The sequence below is a fragment of the Arvicanthis niloticus genome, chromosome 4, assembly GCF_011762505.2.
Source record: "Arvicanthis niloticus isolate mArvNil1 chromosome 4, mArvNil1.pat.X, whole genome shotgun sequence".
Taxonomy (NCBI): domain Eukaryota; kingdom Metazoa; phylum Chordata; class Mammalia; order Rodentia; family Muridae; genus Arvicanthis; species Arvicanthis niloticus.
In genome coordinates this window covers 87,770,130-87,792,605 of record NC_047661.1, presented here as the reverse complement: position 1 = coordinate 87,792,605, position 22,476 = coordinate 87,770,130, and the positions used below count along the sequence as shown (strand labels likewise).

Genomic DNA, 22,476 nt, shown 5'->3' with positions numbered 1-22,476 from the left:
TAATGTAAAAATAAGTGTTTATTTTGTGTTTACAGTGGTTAAGACCATGTAATGTAAGCATTCAACATTTAATCCATTTTTAAAAGTGCTTTTAACAACTACCTACCCCGTTCTTTTCTTAAAAGCCAGTTAAAATGTGCTTTAACCTCAATGACAAATACTTGCTAGTCACACTAGTCACTTGAGACAAGCCGCCTCTCTTTTCTGCAATAAACTGGCCTTGATAGCTTCACCTTGTTTTTAATTAAGTCTTCCCTGAATTGCTGTAATCACTCAAGAACAGCACGTTGCTTTGCTAGCTGTCAAAGTAGATTCCATCCCAAATGGGCATCTGTAATGAAAAACACAAAGATGAGATTGTGAATGTCTGTAAAGGGTTCACTTTTGGATTAAAGGCAGTCAGTCATGCCAGTGGCACTTCTTCCCTCTCAGGGACATCTATCAAAGGAGGCATTTCTTTCTCTTCTGAATAATACCAGAGCTCAAAGGACACTCCCCTTCCTATCCTGGGAGTGTATTTGCCCAGTTAGAGTGAGTGGGTCCAGTCCACAGAGATAACTACTTTATACACAGACATTCAGAGTCTGAATAAACTGCTTATATCCTCTCATCCATTCATTACATGTCTGCATGATACTGTCTTAATGTAGAATTCTTTTGTTTTGGGGGGAAATTTTTAACCTTCCTGATGAAATACTAAAGGCATTTACTCCTCTTCCTTCTGTGTTCATGCCCTTTCTCTCTCTCTCCAGCCCCCACCCTTCCTAATGGCAACTTCTCTGGCCTCAATTTCCAATAAACCTGCTCTTAATAATGATCTAATCTCTTTTTTAAAAAGGCATTTACAATGATAAACAAGAAAGTTACATTAACATATAAAATGAGTTTTTCAGATACCGAGGTAGAAAAAAAAGGAGCATCATGCATTTGTGTAAAGAAATCAAAAGTCAGCCATTGAGAATGTCCGTGTTGAAGCAGCCTGCCCGATAACTTCAAGACTTAATTCTTGAGCGATATCATTTTTGGAAAGCAGCTAAATAAAAATGTGCAATGTGGATATGGTTGCAACAACAAAGGACACTTGCATGCACAGAAAGAGTGCTAACTCGGACTTGTACAAAATGTTTAAATTGCTTTTTTAAAGGTATAAAATAGAGAATGCACTTTAAAATCAAACAAAATATTGACTTAAAAATATTAATGCATTTTGTTCTCTATCTAGGGCTCTTTGAAAACCAGAATTACATTTAGCCTAGATAATACAGCAAACTGAATAGCATCAAAGCAACTGCTAGGTTCTAAACATGAAAGTGGGTCTTTTTAAATCTGGTACTACATGGTAGAGAATAAAGCCATTCTCACAGACGCTGACAAAGTGTGAAATTCAAGTATTGATAGAACCAGTTCATCCTCAGGTTTGTCTTAGTGAGACCTAATGTAAAATGTATGACAAGGAGACAGGCCTGGTAACCAGAAAGTCACCTTGTTCTGCAGGTGGCCTACCTAGAAACACAGATGATGGACTGTGGCAGTAGCAGGCACCAGCCTACATTAAAGACCCTGTTTAGCAAACTAGGCTTCAGAGGACCTTCCATCAGCTAGCACACACTCTAAGCAGTTGGATCCTGTTGTTTTGCTAGCCGTCATGTAGCAGTGTAGCCAAAGCAACATTTAACATTAGTTAAATGCTGGTTAATATCACCTCAATTAATAGTGTCTGTCTGCTACAGCATTAACTTAAAAACTTAATTTTAACAAAACCCTGTTCTAAAATATGAGGTACATCCTAACAGCTAAGAGATATTCTGATGGTCTGTAAAATTATTAAAGTTGGCAGCTTTGTAGTAAATTTCAACATATTTCTAAGGAAGGATGAAGAGTCAATACAGACTTCAAAGATGACTCTGGAGCTGCGGTTGGCCTGTGCCTTGTTCTTTAGCCACATGGGCTGCTGACAAGTTCAGTCCCACGAGCTGCCACTGCAACGTCTGTGCTGTGCGGGTGGCCTCCTTGGGGGCTACACTCAGAGTCCGTCTTCAGCTGGGCCTTCTCCACTGTGGGTGAGCTTTCAACAGTGCTGGGAACTTGGCCAGAGACATCCTTGGCAGACTGGCTGTTTTCTGTCGGGGTACTTTCACCAATCTCTTCGAGGTTTGTATTCACAATGGATGATTTATGCTTTAAAATATAGAATTATATTAACTGTTTAGTAAAATGTAAAGTTTCATTGCCAATTCTTATCCAAATCTATTGTAGCTTGCTCCAAAATTTTTAAAACCCTGTTTTTTGAGCTGCGTAATTAAAGCACTGAGTGTCACAAAACTGTACCTGAAGGAATGGAGACACTTGAGGTGTTACAGATGGCCTGCGGCCCTGCTTAGGAAAGGTCAAGAGGACTGGCTACCAAGAATCCGTCTCTTCTGCCTGCTGAGAGTAATTATTTCACAAATGCTTACTGACCCCGTTTTAAGTTCTAGGTGCTAGGAATAGAGAAGGAGCAGAAGCAAACCTGTTCCCATAGGAGCCTACTTCAGCTATGGGAACGGATCAGACAGGACTTGAGGATCATGTTTGAAGTACAGGCTACATGGGAAAAAAATGTGGTAGGTGGGAGATAGATTATGTTCAGACTGCAGTTTAAGATGATGTGAGTAGGGGCTAGAGAGATGGCTCAGCGGCTAAGAGCACTGACTGCTCTTCCAAAGGTCCTGAGTTCAATTCCCAGCAACCACATGGTGGCTCACAACCATCTGTAATGAAATCTGATGCCCTCTTCTGGTGTGTCTGAAGACAGTGACAGGACAGTGTACTCACATACATAAAATAAATAAATCTTTAAAAAAAAAAAAAAAGATGATGTGAGTAAAAGCTAAAGACGTGTGTGTACACACGTGTGTGTGTGTGTGTAAATGTACAGTCAACAAAAACTGTTGAGGCCCACATTCTGCCTCAACACTTTTGGGGCTAAGTGCTCTGGTCAAGAGAGAGTGTGGCTCTTGGGGCAAGAGACGCGAAGAATGGAGACAAGACAGGGTGTGATTCAGTCTCTTCTATTTTCTCAAGTCTCCCTCAAGTCTCTCTTATTGAAGGGAATTCTGAGGTATTTATATACACAAGCAGGAGAACACAGGTGAAAACATTTTACCACGTGCACCATACAGCTGAGGTCACTAAACAGCAAAACAAGCTATGTGGGATAAACAAGATATTTATTAGAGTGTGCTTCAGCTGTTATAGGCTTTTGACAACCAAGTCTTTAATCAGGGTATATGGTTCCAGATGGCTGCAAAGTTGATCTAGCCACTTTCTGCTAAAAGTCGGCTCCCAACAAAAAACAGACCCAGTCACACAGGCAGAATGAACACACAAGACAGCAGGTGATCAGTAAGGTGGTGGACCTGGGACATGGTGAGGCAGGGAGTCCCCAGGGCTACTGTGGTAGATGGCTTTTGGAAATGACATTGGAGAGGTTGGAATGAGTGACAGGTGGACAGTAGATATAAAAGCTAGATCAGTCTCAGGCTATGTAGATACATTACCATCCATAGAAGCATTCATAGCTAGAGTTCTGTCATTTCTATTGTCTAACGGACTTAAAGCTTTCTCAAAGGTGTCTAGTTGCAGCTCAAACAAACATTGCAAATAATTCCTTTCTAAGGCAGAAATGGAAATATTCCTTTAAACAGTAGCAGTGCTACAAAATGTAGTTCAGTGGCCTAGCATGTGTGAACCCCCAGGTTCAGTCCCCAGGACTGCTAATATACAAGTATCAGCAGTGAAGAACTTAACATCTTGCAGGTAAAAAGCCCAGTCCAGCGAACTGTGCTATTACTTTCTTCTATACTATAGAATCTATAGGGCTTCTGATCCCTCGACAACCATACAGGCTGGGCCACCAGAGCTCTATAGCTAGTCCCCTCGCTCCCTTCGGCCCTCAGTGAGGCCTCTGATCTTGTAACTGTATAAAGAATACAGTCGAATGGTATTTGACATACAAAGTAAATCTCATTTTCTGAGGAAGCTGGACTGGTGACAGTGAGAAGAGAGGATGACTAATTGTGTCACTGGTGACTTGACTGACAGGCTGACAGAGGGTACAGAATAAAAGCAATCGCTCTGTAAAAAGCACTTGGGCCTAGAGTATAAAACAGACAATTGCTGACTTACGCTGGGGACCACTTCTGGATGTTCTTGTGCCTCTGTGTCAGGTAAATCAAATGCCCGGAGCACTTCAGGGCTCTTGTTGCCAGACTGAAATCTCATGTCAACGTCTCTCTGTCTCAAAACATCTTTCTTATACGCATGCATTTTGTCATAAGGGCCTTGCTTGATGGAGCCAGCTGGGCCCCTGTAAGAGAAATCTGCATCACCTGCTCCACCATGGAACCTATAGTCAAGTTCCTTCTGCCGTCTTCTGTCATCTGGCTCTAGTGCTCGGGGGGGTTCTCGTTCAGGACCACCGAAGTGTCTCAGCATAGGAACTGACCGTCCAGCACCATAGCAGAAGCTCTATGAAGAAAGAAAGAAAGACATGCTGAGGACTCAGTAACTGACAGGTAAGAAAGTAGAAACTAGGTTATGCAGGCTTTAACAAAAATGTCTAACAGTGTATTTTATTTATATATACATATATACACATATATATGTATATATATATATATGCGCACATATACATATATGTATATATATATATTAACTTCACTCTTTAAAAACTTTAGTAGAGGCCAAAGTAGTCAATAAAATGTACTAAATAATATTAAATAAACATTTCAATCAACTTGACACACTTTGAATATGTAACAATCACTGAGACCTAAAAATTTAAATTACAGAGTTCTAGAAATTTAAATTTAAAAGCCTGGTCATTGCTCATGTTTCTTTTCAAACTCATATATGGACAAATGATGAAAATTATTAACTGCATCTCGTCATCAGTCATACACCAAGACAAATCTGGAAAGGGAACAATTGAGTCAGTGCACATGGCAGTGTAATCACAAATCCTGGGGCTCTCTCTCTCTCTCTCTCAAGATTTATTTATTTTATGTATATGAGTACACCATTACTCTCTTCAGATGCACCAGAAGAGGGCATCAGATCCCATTACAGATGGCTGTGAGCCACCATGTGGTTGTTGGAGTTTGAACTCGGGACCTCTGGAAGAGCCATCCCTCCAGTTCCTGGGAGTCTTCATTTTTGATTCTAACAGCATGTGTTTTGGAGAGGTCATGGCTAAAACAACAAGATGCTGAACTAGGGGATAACGCATGACAAAATGCATGTGTGTAAGAGAGATGTTTTGAGACAGAGAGACGTTGACATGAGATTTTGCTCTGGCAACAAGAACCCTGAAGTGCTCCAGGCATTTGATTTACTTGAAGCACAAACAGAACCATGGGGGAACTAAGAACATTTGTAATAAATAGTTTCTCTTAGAGCCCCAAGTGCTTTTCAGTGCACAGCCACTCCTGCGCCCCTTTCTGTCCTGTTCTACAAAGCTCAGGCTAGAATAAAAGCCCTTTTCTTCACAGAGGAAGCTGTCAACCAGTGTGTATTCATGTTAAATTTAAAAATAAATTACCAACCAACCAAATAGGGTTGACTACTAAGAGCTCATAGTACTCTTGGCATGGTTCGTCCTTATAGTGAATGAACTTCTAAACCATTCTATATAAACAGACAGAACAGTCAAGGAAGAACATTTTTGTATTTGCTGTGATGTGTACAAACACAAGAACTACTGATTAGAGGAATATATGAAATCTCAACTCATTAAAAATCACCTTATACCTGTGAGCACAGTATTATTACTCCAATTTGGTTTACAGCAAAGAAGTCTAATGATTTGAGACTTGCCTTCTTTTTTTATAAATCTTACTCACTATCACCACCGCTAATGTACTAACCAGGACAGCAAGCCCTATAATCACAAGCACCGGAATCTGCAGCAGCACTGGAATCTCCTTCATGAGCGCTTTAATGAATTCACCAGTTCCTTTTCCAATGTGCTTTAATGGTTCCGTTATAAAGTTAGTGAACGTAACTGCCAGAGCCTAAAACCAAAGACCAGAGCAATTTAACTTCAAAACTGAGATATCCACATGCAAAACTTCACTATGCATTGAGGCTCAAATTACACAAATTAACATACATGTTTGTGTGTATGTGTGTGTATGTCTCATACAGCTCAAACTATAACACGGCCAGGCCTTAAAGCTACCCTCCTCCCTCCCTCCTGAGTGCTAGGATTAGAGGCACACCACCAGGCCCACTGAAAGCCAAGGTTTAGTGGAACTATTTTTTCCCCCTAGGACAAAGGTTTATTATTAGCCGAAGGCAAAGAATTTGTGACACTATAATTATAACAAAATATATTCTATACCTTTGTTGGCGGAACCACCCAAATAGGGTTGACTACTAAGAGCTCATAGTACTTTTGGCATGGGTCGTCCTTATAGGTGAATGAACTTCTAAACCATTCTATATAGAGAAACAGACAGAACAGTCAAGGAAGAACATCGTTGTATTTCTTTCACAAGTTAAGATCAGTTTGGTTTTGACTATCTATGTCCATCCACTAGTAAATTCTGAGTTGTTTTAATAATGTAATTATTTCATCTTAAGTCCAAAATCGTATTTTCAAAATCCATTCAAATTCAACAAATCTTATGGACATGGCAAAATAAATGTCTGCTTTATAGATTTTCAAAGGGTAAAAAAATCAGTTTTTTATACACACAAATAAACATAAGTAAAACTGAGAAGTGGGAATGAGACCAGTCCGTTAATATCCTGGTTCGATAGCACAGTGTTGTAGCTGTGTAAAATGTAACAGGGAAGAGACTTATAAATCTAATTATCTCAGAAAATTCACATTAAAAAGTGAGCTCTAACACAGTTTTTCATTAGTTAATTTATTTATTCACTTTATATCCCAATCGCAACCCCACCTCCCTCCTCTCCTTCCCTAACGAAATTGTTAAAGTGAATCTTCTCTTAGTTTTTCTAGAACAGCTTTATGCATGTTTGAATCTAGCTGCACTAGAGGAAGCATCTTGTCTCTTGAGGCCAAGAACCTAAGCTGAACAGTTAGTCTCGCAACGTAAAAAGGACCACAGTAGGTTTGGAGATGGCTCAGTGCTTAAGTGTACTTACTGCTCTCGAAAAATACCCAGATTCCGTTCCCAGCACCCACATGGGCACTCATAACCATTAACTCCAGTTCCAGGGGATCCGATGCCTTTTTCTAACCTCCTTGGACACTAGGCACACACGTGGTGCAAAAACATACATGCAAGCAAAATACTCAAACACATTTAAAAAAAAAAAAAATCTAAGAAAAAAAGTTTAAGTTAATTCTGGGACCTACCTGTAGACTCTACTGAGAATCTACTCTGTGCCAGTCGTTAGAGACTGGTGTTACAAAGGGTCGCTGACTATTACAGTGTTCCAGTCTAGATTTCGACAGTTAGTGGTTAATATTAGTGATAATTTTTACAAAATCTGAAAGGATAAAAAACAACTTTTCACTTCGTTAAAAAAAAAAACTATAAAAAAGCTAAAGTAATAATTTATGTCAATCTAAGGAGATTAAAGCTAAAATAGCTATTATTTTATATATACATTCACTTTTAGTACATTTCTGCTGAAGACCTAGAAAATGCCGTGGGCTAGGTGATAAAAAGGGAGCCTAGGGCCCTTCAGTCTACTGCAGCAGACTGAAACCACCACACCACGGGCAGTGTGTCCGGTGACTTTAGATGAGTTCAGTAAGTTGCTACTTTTTAAATTTAATAAAGTAGGCTTTATCTGCAGTTGTTTTGTGTATTCTTTGGGAAGGGATCAAAACAAGGGTATGTCAGGAGATGTGTAAGCATTCTAACACTGAGCTGCACCCCCTCCCTTTTTACTTTGGAACAGATCTTACTAACTTGCTGAAACTTGGCTCGGAGCCTGTGAGCCTCTGGCGTAGCTGGATTACTGCAGCTCCTCTCCCCACCTACTGCACACACCCTGGCACACTGTCCTATCAAAGACTCAGTCGTGGGCAGCTTACTGTGGCATTCATTTTGTTATTACTGGTCATTTTGTTGTTGGCTTTCACCTTACCCCAGAGACTCCCAGTCCAGTCCATCTTGTCAGCACACACACTGTTTAATGGCTCCATCGTTGCAATGTTAGCCTGATGCTGAGCAAAGGCTACCTGGAGAGCACAAGGAAGCATAAAGAAACTGACCACTGAGGGCTGGGGATGCAAATCCAACAAAACTTACTTTATCATTTTCTATATCATTTAGCCAAATAAGACTTTAATATCTTTTTTGTAAGTGTTTTGAAACAGGGTCTCACTGGCTGGCCTGAAACTTGGTATGTAGACCAGGGTGTCCTCAAACTCACAGAGACACTCTACCTCACAAATGCTGGGAATAAAGACTTGTTCCCCTATTATCAGACCTAAAAATTTTTTTTTTTTTTTTTTTTTTTTTTTTGGTTTTCTTGAGACAGGATTTCTCTACATAACTGTAGATTTATTTATCAATTATTCGTTTCTCTACATGGCTGTCCTGGGACTCACTCTGTAGACCAGGCTGTCCTCAAACTCAGAGATCCACCTGCCTCTGCCTCCCAAGTGCTGAGATTAGTTGAGAAAAACAAATTTAAAGACTGGTTATTTTCAGCTCATGGAAACACACTTTTTTTTCTTCTTTTTGAGACAAGGTCTTGTGTAGCTCAGGTTGGCCTTACTGTGGTACCTAAAGATAACCTTGAACTCCTGACCCACCGGCTTCCCTCACCCAAGTGCCGTGATTACACATGTATACTATAACACCCAGCTACAAGTGCCGTGATTACACATGTATACTATAACACCCAGCTACAAATGCAGTCTTAATGCAATAAAATGGTTTAAAAAAAAAACAACTAACTACAATGCTTTATACCATCTTTGTATATAATTATGATGCATGAAAACTAATTTTTTTGTAACTTTTTTTGGGGGTGGGGGATTAAGACAGGATTTATGTGTAGCCCTGGCTGTCCTGGAACTCACTCTATAGAGCAGGCTGGCCTTAAACTCAGAAATCTGGCTGCCTTTGCCTCCCAAGGGCTGGTATTAAAGCCATGCACCACTTCCACACAGCAAGACTATTTTTAAAAAGAAATTCACACATGGTTCATGTCATGACTGAAAATATTAACAACAATTTAGGTTCTTTTATAGTTCATGATAAAATGGTAATTTGCTCTGGGTGAGTTTAATATAAATGACTGCTATCAAATAGGCTGAAAAACCTGCACAAGTATTAAACATGTAAAGCTACTTACACTGTATCAGGTAGCATGTGACCCACAGGTAATTTGAAGTACTGAGAGGATACACATAGCTTATATGCAAATGCTACATGACACCTTTTACCTGTGAGGAGGAGGTTCCAGACCCAAGCCTTTTTTTCCTCTACAGGCAGCTTTCATCAAGCCACATTCCCAAAGGAACTCAATGAAGTAAGTAACACTCCAGCAAGTAAGTTTTCTTCCACCAAGAATCTACGAGCTTAATGTGCAAGTGATTTGTTTCAGGGCCACAGAAACCAGAGCAGGGGGAAAGGAAGTGTAACACTGACACCCTCACAGAAATCCCTGACCATCCTGACTCACCCTTGTCAGTAAGACTGAAATTAAATTTTCCCTTCTGTGACTATACTATTCCGCTACAAACAGTAATCTTTTTACATTCCTATGATCTTACTCTTATTTTGAAAGATAATTAAAATGTAAGAAAAAATTTGGAAAAAAAATAACCCTCAAAAATCAACAGGCTACATGGGATGACTTATGCCTTTAATCTGGGCACCTGGGAGGCAGGCAGAGCTCTAAGTTCCAGGCCAGCCTGGTCTACATAGGGAGACTCTTTCACAAAAAATAAAAATTCAACAGTAATTATTCATCAGTAATACAATTATTAAAAATTTGAAAGTGAGTTTATCTGTATCTTAGTTTTCTAATTTCTCTATGGTGAATATACATAACTTTTATATTCAAAAAGCCTAATTTTTAGGGATAGCATTTTTAATCATGACTGTGGTATCACTTCTAAATAGAGAATAAAAGCTCATTCCCCAAATTATGTGTTTCTAAAATGTGTCCATTTTGCTCTGTGCTAGGCAACAGTAAGCCAGTGATAAAAGTAGAACTGTGTTTTTGTTAGGATCTCTCAGTCACCCTTGCTGACAGTTACTGACTTACTTCCACTGCTGAGAATCCAACCACCATCTTCAACCATATCTGAGGCAAGACTGCTCTCAGAGTGGATAACAGTCTCCGGTTACTATGAACTTATATTTAATTTAAAAAAAACTTACTTAATACCTTATATAGATACATCCAATTCCATCCTAAACTGACGAAAAAACTGATGATAAAAATGCGTTTCAACTGCGTGTACCAGCGAACGTATGTCCAGAGCTCAGTAGCCACCAGTGCCACAATGCAGAGCAGACACAAGAGTACCTTAGACACAGAAACGGGGTTCAGAGTTATTGCTAAGTGATCTTCCCCACCAAACCCCACCAAACCCCACCAAACCCCACCAAAGATCAGTTTAAAAACAAAAAAGGCTAGACTTGGCCAGGGAGACGACAGCTCAGGAGGCTAAGGAACTTGTCACCAATCCTAACAAGCTGAGTTCAATCCCAGGACCCACATAGGAGAGAAACTATATCCAGCAAGTTGTCTTCTGACCTCCGCACATAATACACACACACACAATATGCACACAAAATAAATGAATATAGCATTTAAACACCCTTAAAAGAACTAGATTCAAACGAAATTACTTATATAATTTTACTGCTATATCAGCCCTATAGTAAGGAACTAAGTACGGGTCCTTAATTATGTTAATTAATTTTGGAAGTACTTGTTCAAAGGAAGCTTCCTGTCACCCTCGTGTCATCTTACCATAAACACATTATATGGATCTACTCCAAAAAAATCTTCAAATTGCCACTTCCATGCTTCTGAATCATGATGCTTAAAATTGATTAAAATGTCACTTAGTGCATCATCCAAGGCTCCTGGCTTCCATTCCTCTCCACCGAGGAACTTCTGTATCTCCAATAGTGTCTGTCTGGTAAGGAGAAGCTCAGCATCATAACGTACAGCCACCTTATCTTCATCAGGCTTCGTCAGTTAACAAGAGACAGACAACAGAAACACAACTGTACTATTACATTATTCAATGAAACATTGGAAAATCGGTTTGGGCCCAATATGGTGGGGCACATCTGCATTCCCAGCTCTCAGGAGGAGGATGTAAAGGACTTTTAAGTTCAAGATTAGCCTTGACCTTATCTCAAAAGATAAAAACACCTTGGAACTCAATATCTTGTGGTGTAGATAGTTCAGGTGCCAGCATCACAAAAAAAACATACTTATCCTCAAAAGCTAGCATGAAGTCCAAATACACACATAAAGCATTAAAACTTGCAGACACTTCACTGTGCTATAGCTGGCCTCACTGTGTCAAGTACCCAGGTTCTACAAAGCCACTGCAAGTCCTACAGGAAGCATAGGTTAGTTTCCTGTGCACCACTGGTCAGAACACTTGTCAAATGATCAATATATCTTTGTTTCTGTTGACACCTAAGTCATAAATATAAGTTTAGGTTCACATTACCTTGCACATTACCAAGGAACACACTGCCAACCGTCCTATAATTCATGCCTGGATGTTTTCTTGTTGTGTTTTTTGACCTGTAGGGTACATCATGGGCTTCTTGCATGTAGGGACAGTAGGTGGCACTTCCCATTTGAGAGACATTCCAAATGATGAAATTACTTTAACAATGAAATCCCTCCCTACCCTGAAGTGTGGCAACTGTAGCACTTAATAGCCACAATAAACTGCAGGAATAAATGATATAAGATGCAAAATTATAAGATTTTATCATGTCTTGATTCCCTAAACTGAAACAGTAATTCTTAAAAAATATGGAATAAATGAATAAACAAGTAAGTAAATAAATAAATAAACAAAATATCATATAAGAGCTAGGGTTAGTGTCCAGTGGTAACACTACTGCCTAGCATGTGTAAGGCCCTGAGTTTGCTTGGCATTACTACAAAATAATATAAGGTACTCTCACCATTATAAGTAACACATGAGGGAGACACAGTCCCACAAAGTAGAACCTACCACAATAAAGAGCAAGGAGACAGACTACTAAAACACATTTTTCTTGTCCTCAAATGATGACTTTACATTTTATGGCTATGAAAGTATGGGAATGGGAAAATGACAAGAAAGGTTAGGGCAGGATTATTTCCCCATCACCTCAGTTCCAGCAGAGGCACAACAGTGGAGTTGATTGAGCAAATTCTCAGAGGTCTTAGGAAAAACCAGAGTGCTCTGCACTGCTTACCCTCCAGCACGAAGCACTGGAATGCAGGTGGTCCTAGAATCTGTGTAGACAGCCTTTCGGGAAAGCATGAAGCAGTATTTTCTGTTAAAGCACATGAGGCCCTATTACTTCACTCTTTTGGTGGGGATACAGGCTGGGCTGGAACTGGAGATCCTCCTGCCTCAGCGTCCTAAGTACTAACTAGGACAACAGGTGTGTATCATCACACATGGCACATGACTTCTTAGACTGTGAGAAACAAATAATAAAAGTATCTACTACAATGATTAGAATCTTGTCATCAAATACTTACAAGTCCAAGCTTGCGAGCTTCAATTAAAATCTTATTTAGATATCTCCTAAAAACAGGATTACTTTGACTTTCATAATCTTTCATTTTCTTCTTTTCACAATTATCAACCTGTAATCATACAATAAAGTCAACAGCATCAAAGGCTACTGAGAAGGCCAAGTTCTAGATTCATAATGCCCTTAGAATAAGGAGTTGGTTGTTATTTTTTGTTTGACAAGTGTGGTGGTTTGAATATGCTTGGCCCAGGAGTGGCACTACTGGGAGGTATGGCCTTGGTAGAGTAGGTGTGGCCTTGTTGAAGGAAGTGTGTCACTGTGGGGTGGGTTTTCAGACCCTCCTAGCTGCCTGGAAGATAATCTTCTGGTTTCTTTTTGAACAAGATGTAGAACTCAGCTCTTCCCACACCATGCCTGCCTGGATGCTGCCATGTGTTCCCACCATGATGATAATGGACTGAATCTCTGAACCTGTAAGTCAGCCCCAATTAAATGTTGTCCTTATCAGAGTTGCCTTGGTCACAGTGTCTCTTCACAGCAATGGAATCCCTAAGACAACAAGGTTAGGATTTACTGGTAAATATGACAAAAGAAAGCTTGACCAGGACACAAGTGGACCTCACGTAACACTCTCCCTGCCTCCCAAGGTAGACACAGCACTCGTCCACTCTATCTGCTCACTGTCCCTTATCCGCACTCATGAAAGTGTCACATCTATCACTTCCCTTCACCACTGTCACTATGATGTCAGCACTGCTGCACCTTCTCAGTGATCACAGGATAACCTCCCTCCCCATTCCAGAGCCTTTCCATGGTACAACCGTGACACATGTATGTATGTATGTATGTATGTATGTATGTATGCATGTATGCATACATTTATAACCACTCCTCACATTTGGAAGAACTATTACAATCTTTAATAAGACAATTTACTCATCTGTTCATCTGTTATGTCATCAATGGCTCAACAGTATGATAGGTGATAACAATCAAGATAAAATCTATTCCTTGTGCCAACAAGTTTATAATCTCATAATTATGTTATTACAAAAATACTAAGTACTAGTTGAAAAAACAAGATGAAACTAAAAATTATACCTATGAAATATATAATTGTATAGTACATAGAAACATTACAAATACAAAACTTCACAAAAACAGGTAAACAAGTAACTGTCTTAGTCAGGGTTTCCACTGGTGTGATGACAGACCATGACCAAAGCCCCTTAGGGAGGAGAGGGTTTACTTGGTTCCACATGACTGCTCATCACTGAGGGAAGGCAGAGGTGGAACTCTCACAGGGCAGAAACCTGGAAGCAGGAGCTGATGGAGGCCATGGAGGAGTGCTGCTTACGGCTTCCTCAGCCTGCTTTCCAATAGAACCAACCCAGGGTGGCGCGATCTACAGTGTGCCGGCCCTCTCCCATCAACCACTAAGAAAATACGTAGAGGCTGCCTGTGGCCTCATCTTCTCAAGGAGACATTTTCTCAGCTGAGGTTCCCTCCTCTCACATGACTTCAGTTACCTAAAGTTGACATAAAACTAGCCAGCATAGCACCTTAACATAAATAATGTCTAATTTGGGAATGGGAAAAAAAAAAAAAATCAAACCTTGTGAGTTAAAGAATCCAGTCTGTGCAAACAGTCTGACAATTCCTTGGCATCTGACAAGTCAGGGCTCACTTCCTTTTTCTCTGATGTACCATATTTCACCTAAATCAAAGCAGAGATTTTATTCTTTCTGCTTTAGTTGTAAAACCAGGTTCCAGTGAACAAAGACTAAAAGTCTATCATTTTATGACTTGGCTTCATAAATTCTTCTCTTGCATTAAACCACCAATGACATATTCTAAGAACCAAAAGTAAACTGGATTACTCCTTGATGGGCTTTACAGCCAAAGTCAAACAAAAATAACCAGACAGATGTGAGTGTTTGTCTACCATCTCAAGACCCAGCATGGAAGAAAAGGAAAAAAAGTATTTTGCATGACAGCTAATCATTTATGACTCACAGCTCTGTATAAAACAACAAAACTGCACTATTCCCATCATGACAGATAAGGTTTTGTCAGTGCATTTAAAAGAACAAGTACCTGAGACTTTCTCATTGTTCCTGAAGCAGCATCATAGTTAAGCATATCTGTTGGGTCAATCCAGTCATCATCATGACCACCAACATAACCAGTCATCAGCAACAGATATCCACAAAGGAGCAGCCAACACAGCATCCTGAATAAGGCCTAAAAATAAAAAGTAATGGAATACTATTTTTATAATTGTTTTTAGTATTGTAATTGTAATACAATTGTAATAAAAACTAATTCCTTCTAGAGTTAATACTTTCTGAATAAAGGACATAAAAAAATGTACATATAAGGGCTGGAAAGATGGCTCAGAGGTTAAGAGCACCTGCTGCTCTTCCAGATGTTCTGAGTTCAATTCCTAGCAACCACGTGGGATCTGATGCCTTCTTCTGGTCTGCAGGCAAAATGGCAGAATACTGTACACATACGTAAAGAGGAAAAAAAAAAGAATGTACATAAAATTCAAGCAAAACAACCCAGTAAAATGGCTCTGGGTACTTCACCAGCAAGTACAAAGCCCTGGGTTCAATTCCAGCATCTCCAAAACCAAGGATTATAGTGTCCACTTGTAATCCTCACGCTGGGGAGGTAGATACAGAAGATCAGAAGTTTAAGGTGAGCCTTAGCTACATACTGGCTTTGAGGCCAGCCTGGGATACATGATACAATCTCTTTTAAAAATACAATAAAATGGTGTGGTGCTTTGAATAGGTTTGGCCCCTATAGACTCAGGGTAGTGGTATTATTAAGAGGTGTGGCCTCCTGGAGGAAGTGCATCACTGTGGGGTTGGGCTTTGAGGGCTCTATGTTCAAGCTCCACCCAGTGTGGAAAGAGAGTCCCCCTTCTGGCTGCCTATAGAAGATACTCTCCTCTTGGCTGCCTTTGGATCAAGCTGTAGAACTCTCAGCTCCTCCAGCACCATGTCTGCCTGCATGCTGTCATGCTTCCCACCATAATGGTAATGGACAGAACCTCTAAAACTGTAAGCCAGCCCCAATTATATGTTGTCCTTTACAAGAGCTGCTTGGTCATGGTGTCTGTTCACAGCACTGGAAACCCTAAGACAAATGGTATTTGTATCTAAATGTGTACATACACATTCACACACATACAAAGTAGTCTCATAAAATATAGGCATTTTTAATATGGCTCTGTCATTTGATTTCTAGCTCTTCTATACCCAAAAGATAAATAGCCATATAAAAACTTGTATGTGAATGATGGGCACATGTGAATGATGGGCACACAATTCAAACTACAGAAATAGCCCAAAAGTCCGTCAACTATAAAATGGGTAAATAAAATATGGTATAGCTGTAACCATAGATTTGGCTCTGCTTTATTGGGTTAGAGGAGAAAGGGAGTGTTGGTCTCCTCAGACTACTTCCTGCTGATCAGGGGCATCAAGTTGCCTGCTTGTATGCCTGCAGACCAGAAGAGGGCATCAGATCCCACGTGGTTGCTGGGAATTGAACTCAGAACATCTGGAAGAGCAGCAGGTGCTCTTAACCTCTGAGCCATCTTTCCTTGGGGCAATATTGATCTTCATTGCCAGGCTATCCAATTCCTTCTTCTTATCTCTCAAGACCACTTGACAAACCCCAACAACAAAAGTCAGCAGAAACAGGGGGAACAGCAACCACCTTATCTCTAGGGGCTCTGGCATTTATATAACCTCTAAAGAGTCCCCGCAATTAAACTTCTGCAGCTGGCAAAATCATGCCCCTACTAGAGCACAGGGCAAATCATAGTCTGCTGCTGTGGACAATCTGAAACAGCCCCATATCCCACATCTGGGATTAAAACAAGAACATTCCCATAACATTTCTACATTTTTGAAAGAAATCAGCCGGGCGGTGGCGGTGCACACCTTTAATCCCAGCACTTGGGAGGCAGAAGCAGGTGGATTTCTGAGTTCAAGGCCAGCCTGGTCTACAGAGTGAGTTCCAGGACAGCCAGGGCTACACAGAGAAACCCTGTCTCAAAAAACCAAAAAAAGAAAAAGAAATCATAGCCATACTCAAGAATATTTAGGCATAAAAGCAATTGAGTGCTGATACCATTCTACAACATAAATGAAACTAAAAAATGCTCTACAAGAAACCAGTTAGAAAAGACTACATCATAATTCCATACATATGAATGTAAAGAAACACAAATGTCTAATGACAGAAAGTCAATTCATGTGTGCCTAATACTGAGTTTTGAGTTTATGTGGGAATTGTCCCTGAAGGCTACAAGTAATGAACAACATTCTAAAACTGACGACAGTTAGACACGTCTGTGAATATATTAAAATGCAACAAACGTGCCTTGTTTTTCTTTTTGTTTTAAGGTATTGAGGTCTATGTTACCCAGACTAAGCTCAAACTACCCTTCCTCAGTTTCATGATTAGCTGACACTGCAAGTGTGCCCGGTGGCACTCAGCTTCTGAACTTATTTTGGGAGTCTGACGTTGCCTTCCACATATTTGCCACCACACATATGTGGAGGTCCCAGGACAACCTACAGCAGTCGGGTTTCTCCTTCACCATATGGACCTGGATCTGACATCAGCTCTCTTAAGCTTACCAGCTGAGCCATCGTGCCAACCCTTCCCTAATTTTTGAAGCACATAATTTCAAAAGATAGGAAATTAATGCTAAAACAAGTGTCTAAAGTGTCTCACTGGCTAAGAGCACTTGCTACTCTTCCAGAGGACCTGAGTCCAGTTCTCAGCATCCCCACTGAGTGGCCCAGAAGTGCCTGTAACGTCAACTTCAGGGGATCCAAACTTCTCTTTTAGATTCTGTAGGCACCCACATACACATATACCCACATAGGCATATACATGGAAAAAACAATAACTTCAAAAAGACTCAAATGAGGGTTGAGTGAACTCCAAATCATTCAGAGAATACCCTGCTTAAGCATCTAATATCCAATTTAGTAGCCACTAGCCACATGAGGATACTGAGCACTTGAAACATAGCTGATGTGAAAAGCTGAATATTTTAACTGCCACATAATCGTAAAACACTGCAGAGTATTTCCACCAGCACAAAGTCTACAGGACAGAAACCACAAGATGAGAACAGCAAGCAGCTTATATTTGGCTTGTAGAATTAAAGGTAAGCCTAATCTAACTTAAGCACGTCTCTGTACTTCCCTGATACTTTATTCTTGTAGCAAAACACAGAGCTGAGCCCTATCCCCGATTGTCTCTCCATTGTGGCTATACACTGAGCATCCGAGAGCTCTAAAGCACCCACAGCTCCGGCCACTTTCCAGACAATTAAATCATCATCTCTAGAGTAGAGCCCACCCAGTGGGCATCATAAAGCTCCATGGGTGACCTCACTGTGCAGCCCAGGCAGAAAACCTCAGAGCGGTGTGAACACATCTGTGAAAGGGAGTGTCTTACCCACATCTACACTCACCTTCCATCCATCACTTACACAGCCATCTCCCCAAAGCCGAGCCTCCAGCCTTGGAGCTAGCAAATCAAGCTCAATTCAGTGTTAAGAGGCAAATGCAGATGACTCAAGCCTTAGCAAGGAGTCAGAGGATTTTAGCAGTTCAGAAATGAAGGAAGCTTATCTGATTATGAAAATCCAGGAAGATTTCAGAGGAATAGCAAGGTTAGTGAAACTTGAAGTACAGGGAACATTCTAGTAGTTCATGATATGGAAGAACAAAGTACATTCCTCAGTAACTGGTGAGCCAAGTTACTGAACGAATATGAATATGGTGGGAGAGGGAGAGCAACAGCTCTGCAGTGATGATGACCCCACTGTAAGAATTTAATAACTTCATCTGTGGATGAGAGTATTCAAGAATTAAGAGAAACTACTTCATTAAATATCTTCTACTGGGCCCGGTGTGGTGGCGCACACCTTTGGAGAAGGCAGAGACAGGTGATCTCTGTGAGTGTGAGGCTAGTGGTCTACAGAGTGAATTCCAGGAGAGCCAGAAAGTTACCTAGTGACACCCTGTCTCAACAAACAAACAAACAACCCCCCCCCCACACACACACACACACAAACAGTGGGACTGGATCCCCATTTAGATAGAGACAAATCACAGTAAGGCAATGTGAAGATCCAGGCCATTTACAAATCATCCTACAAGCTGCCTCCTCTTCACCAAAGGCTTCCAAGCCTGATGAAGCCCCTCTCTAAATCGATGAAAGTGGCAAACAATTGCAAGGAGAAGAGACACAGCTTCCTCTAAGTGCCTCCCCTGTACAGTGTGCCTTTTCCTTCTATAGAGAGATACAGTTGCCCCAGTCAGTCACCCATGCACCCTAAGTAGCCCTAATAAAGTCATTGTTCATTAAGCTAGATTTGGATGGAACCGTTTCTTTGGACTGTCATTCACCTCTTTTGTAGCCGCCTGCAGCCACGGACAAACTGAGTTCACCTGAAAGGGGGGCTGGAAATGAAAAAGGGGGGTCAGAGAGGCGAGAAAAGCATAGAGCCAAGACAAAGTATTCTGATCAACGCTCAAAGTTTAACTTTCAGCTCTTCTAATTTAAGGGAAAGCCCCACCAAACCCCTTCTTGTTTCAGCTAGAGATGGGTGGGGGAACCCATCCTTAGTCACTGCCAGAGATGTCTCAGGGAAAGCTCAGTGGGCAGTTTATTCTTCTAAGTTCCTGTAGCAGGTTGTATGCACAGCCAAGGTAGGTAACTCCACCTAGGTCCTATTATTTGGTCTATTGTGGTAAACAAGGTCTTTCAGGCCTGCTCAAGGCTTGGGATAGGGCTCACTCTTTATCTGAAGTGAATAAAAATAGTCTTGTCAAGGGGCTGGAGAGATAGACGGTTCAGCAATAGCTGTTCTTCCAGAGGTACTGAGTTCAATTTTCAGAAGCCAAATGGTAGCTCACAAGCATGGGATCTGATGCCCTCTTCTGGCATGCAGTCACACATGCAGACAGAGCACTCATACATAAAAAAATAATAATAATACATAAATAAAATTTTTTAAAAAAATTGTCTTGCCAGAAAAGTCATTCAACAAAAGTCAGGCCTCAGAAGAAACCAACCAGGCCACACCTTCCACCAGGTCTTCTTAGCTTACAGAACTGTCAGAAGACTGGTTTGTTATTTACACTGCCCAGTTTAAGACACTTTGTTATGCCAGTCCTAGAAAACAAATACAGATTTCTTCAGACACAAAAAACTAGAAATCTATAACCCATAGTCTCCTCTTATAAACCCGTATGCAAAACAAATTTACATAAAAAAGTGGCCAAAACAGTGACGATCACAGGAATCGATCAAATATAGTAATATACTGACTGATATTTTTAATGTTTATGCTTGAAAATAGAAAATCTAAATACTAACATCATTTCATACTCTGGAAACAGAAAAACTGAATAACTGTGTGATTAAAAATATTAAGGATATGAAGTAGAGCCTTAGAAGAACTACATACAGAAGAAACTGAAGGCTTAACTAGAGCAACAGACAAGAAAAAAGAAAGAAAAAAACAAAAACAGGAAAGGGAAGACACCAAGGAAGGGGTCAGAGAGACAGCTCAGGGGCTAAAAGCACTGGCCGCCCTTCCAGAAGACCCATGGTTCTTCTATTCCCAGCATCCACACAGCAGCTCAGAACAGGCTGGAACTCTCCAGTTCTAGGGGATCTGATTCCCTTTTCTGCCCTCTGTAGGCCCAGCATACACATGGTACACAGACATACATACAGGCAAAACACCCATAAAAATTTTTTAAAGGAAAACATTTTAAGGGAAAAAAGACACAAAGGAGGGGCTTGGAAAGAAACAAGTATTGGTCATATTCAATATTTCAAAGAAATTCAGTAAAGCCCGAGAAAAGGTCATTTGATGAGTTGATCCATTAACCATTTACAAAAAGAGTAATAGGGAAAGGACCAATTCTAAAGAGTTAAGAAGTAAGAACATATAAACTGATATCAAATATACAAAAAAGGTATCCTGTATCCCTTTCATGGGCATGGCATGAAATCCATCCACACTTCTTCAGTAAGAGAACAAGTGAGAAGGAAGACAGATTTTCTCAAATAAAGACGGGAGTTTAGGGTGAAAGTAATTGATATTTAGAAAACAAAAGCAGAGGGCATTAGTTAAGGTGACTGACAGCCTGCCAGGCATCACTCACAAAGTCACACCACTGGCAACCATGTTACTTTCTCCAATAATGACCAGCAGGTGCAGAGTTAACCAAGACTACAAAATGATTAAAATGTAGAAGGAAACAAAAAGAAAAAACGATGGAAGGCCAGAGTCAGGTTCCACAGCAGAGTGAGCTGGGAAATCAAAGAGATGGAGGGGGATGGAAGAAAACAAAACCAGAATCAATTGGAAGTTAAAGCCCTCCTGTAAGAGTCCACTGGTCATTAAGACTAGAACCCTTTGAAAACTACAACAAAGCCGGGCGGTGCCTCCCAGCACTTGGGAGGCAGAGGCAGGTAGGTGGATCTCTGAGTTGGAGGCCAGCCTGGTCTACAAAGTGAGTTCCAGGATAGCCAGGACTACACAGAGAAACCCTGTCTCGAAAAAACAAACAAACAAACAAACAAAAAAAAAAAACTACAACAAAACTTAGAACTGACCCCACACTTCCTCCAAAGCTGCAATCTCCAAAGCTGCAATCTAGACTTGCCTCGAGCTTTTTTTTTTTTTTTTTTAGTTTTTCGAGACAGGGTTTCTCTGTGTAGCCCTGGTTGTCCTGGAACTAACTCTGTAGACCAGGCTGGCCTCGAACTCAGAGATCCGCCTGCCTCTCAAGTGCTGGGATTAAAGGCGTGCGCCACCACCGCCCACCCAACAATTTTCATTTCCAATGTGTGCCCAGACAACGCTGAGAAGAGCACTTTTACAATCAGTCTCATGGAGAAAACCTGACGTTTTTGCACCCAACCATAAACACACGGACTCCTAACTTTATACACTCAAATTAGATTTGGAGTTTCATACCATTACTACAACAAATCCAATGTACATATATATAATTTTTTGGCAGTATCTGTTGCAAATTCTGCCTAGGTTTCAGATAACACAAGCAAGGGCGCTCTTGCCCTAGGCTGGGCCGCTCAGTATTCGCAGGGAAACGGAAGATGAGGCAGGGGAATGACTGGCGGGCGCTATCTGCCCGCGTTGGAAAGAACAAGGGATCGCCATGGGCCCAGGCCCCGAAGCCTCCCGCGCTGCCGCGCCGCCTCCCACACAGCCCCGCGGGCCACCCAGACACACCGAAGAGCGCCCACACACGTCGGGGGTCCTGCCTGCTCTTCCAGAGCGACCCGGGCCAGCCAGGACGCGAAAGACGCCGAGCCGCCTACCTCAGACACCGTGCGCTCGCGCAGGAGTCCAGAGTCGATTCATCGACTCGCTCGGCCCGCAGCTGTGCGGCCTTCCCGCGCGCGTCGCTGATTGGCTGCGCTGCGAGGGCGGGGCCGGGGCTTGCTCCTCTGCTCTGAAGTAAGGACTTTTCAATTACCTAACCACCAGTTCAGTTCAGAGGGGTGTGATTAAAGGAGCCTACTACATACATAAAACTATATATATATATATATATATATATATATATATATATATATATATATGAAATATATGCAATAAAACCAAATCTACTTCGAGCATAACTTTCTAAGTGAAAGGTAATGATTAACTAGTACTATAATGAGGCAGACAAATGAGAATTTG

At 41.0% G+C, this 22,476-nt stretch overlaps 1 protein-coding gene across 3 annotated transcripts; it reads right to left on the bottom strand.

Moving 5' to 3' along the window:
* On the bottom strand, nt 1-22,181 carry Clcc1 (chloride channel CLIC like 1). 3 transcript variants are annotated; one of them, XM_034499460.2, is made up of 12 exons: nt 22,113-22,181; nt 14,808-14,954; nt 14,326-14,427; nt 12,715-12,822; nt 10,960-11,181; nt 10,369-10,509; nt 8,110-8,203; nt 6,383-6,480; nt 5,907-6,053; nt 4,168-4,509; nt 1,892-2,178; nt 1-331 (listed from the first exon to the last, which is right to left on the bottom strand). In XM_034499460.2, the coding sequence occupies exons 2-11, from the start codon at nt 14,940-14,942 to the stop codon at nt 1,936-1,938; spliced, it is 1,632 nt and encodes a 543-aa protein (XP_034355351.1). In that variant the 5' UTR covers nt 14,943-14,954; nt 22,113-22,181; the 3' UTR covers nt 1-331; nt 1,892-1,935. The 3 variants fall into 3 exon arrangements, with proteins under 3 accessions (XP_034355351.1, XP_034355352.1, XP_076789261.1); XM_034499461.1 differs by having other exon boundaries at nt 22,024-22,170; XM_076933146.1 differs by having other exon boundaries at nt 10,960-11,124; nt 22,024-22,159.
* Between the last annotated feature and the right edge of the window lie 295 nt (nt 22,182-22,476).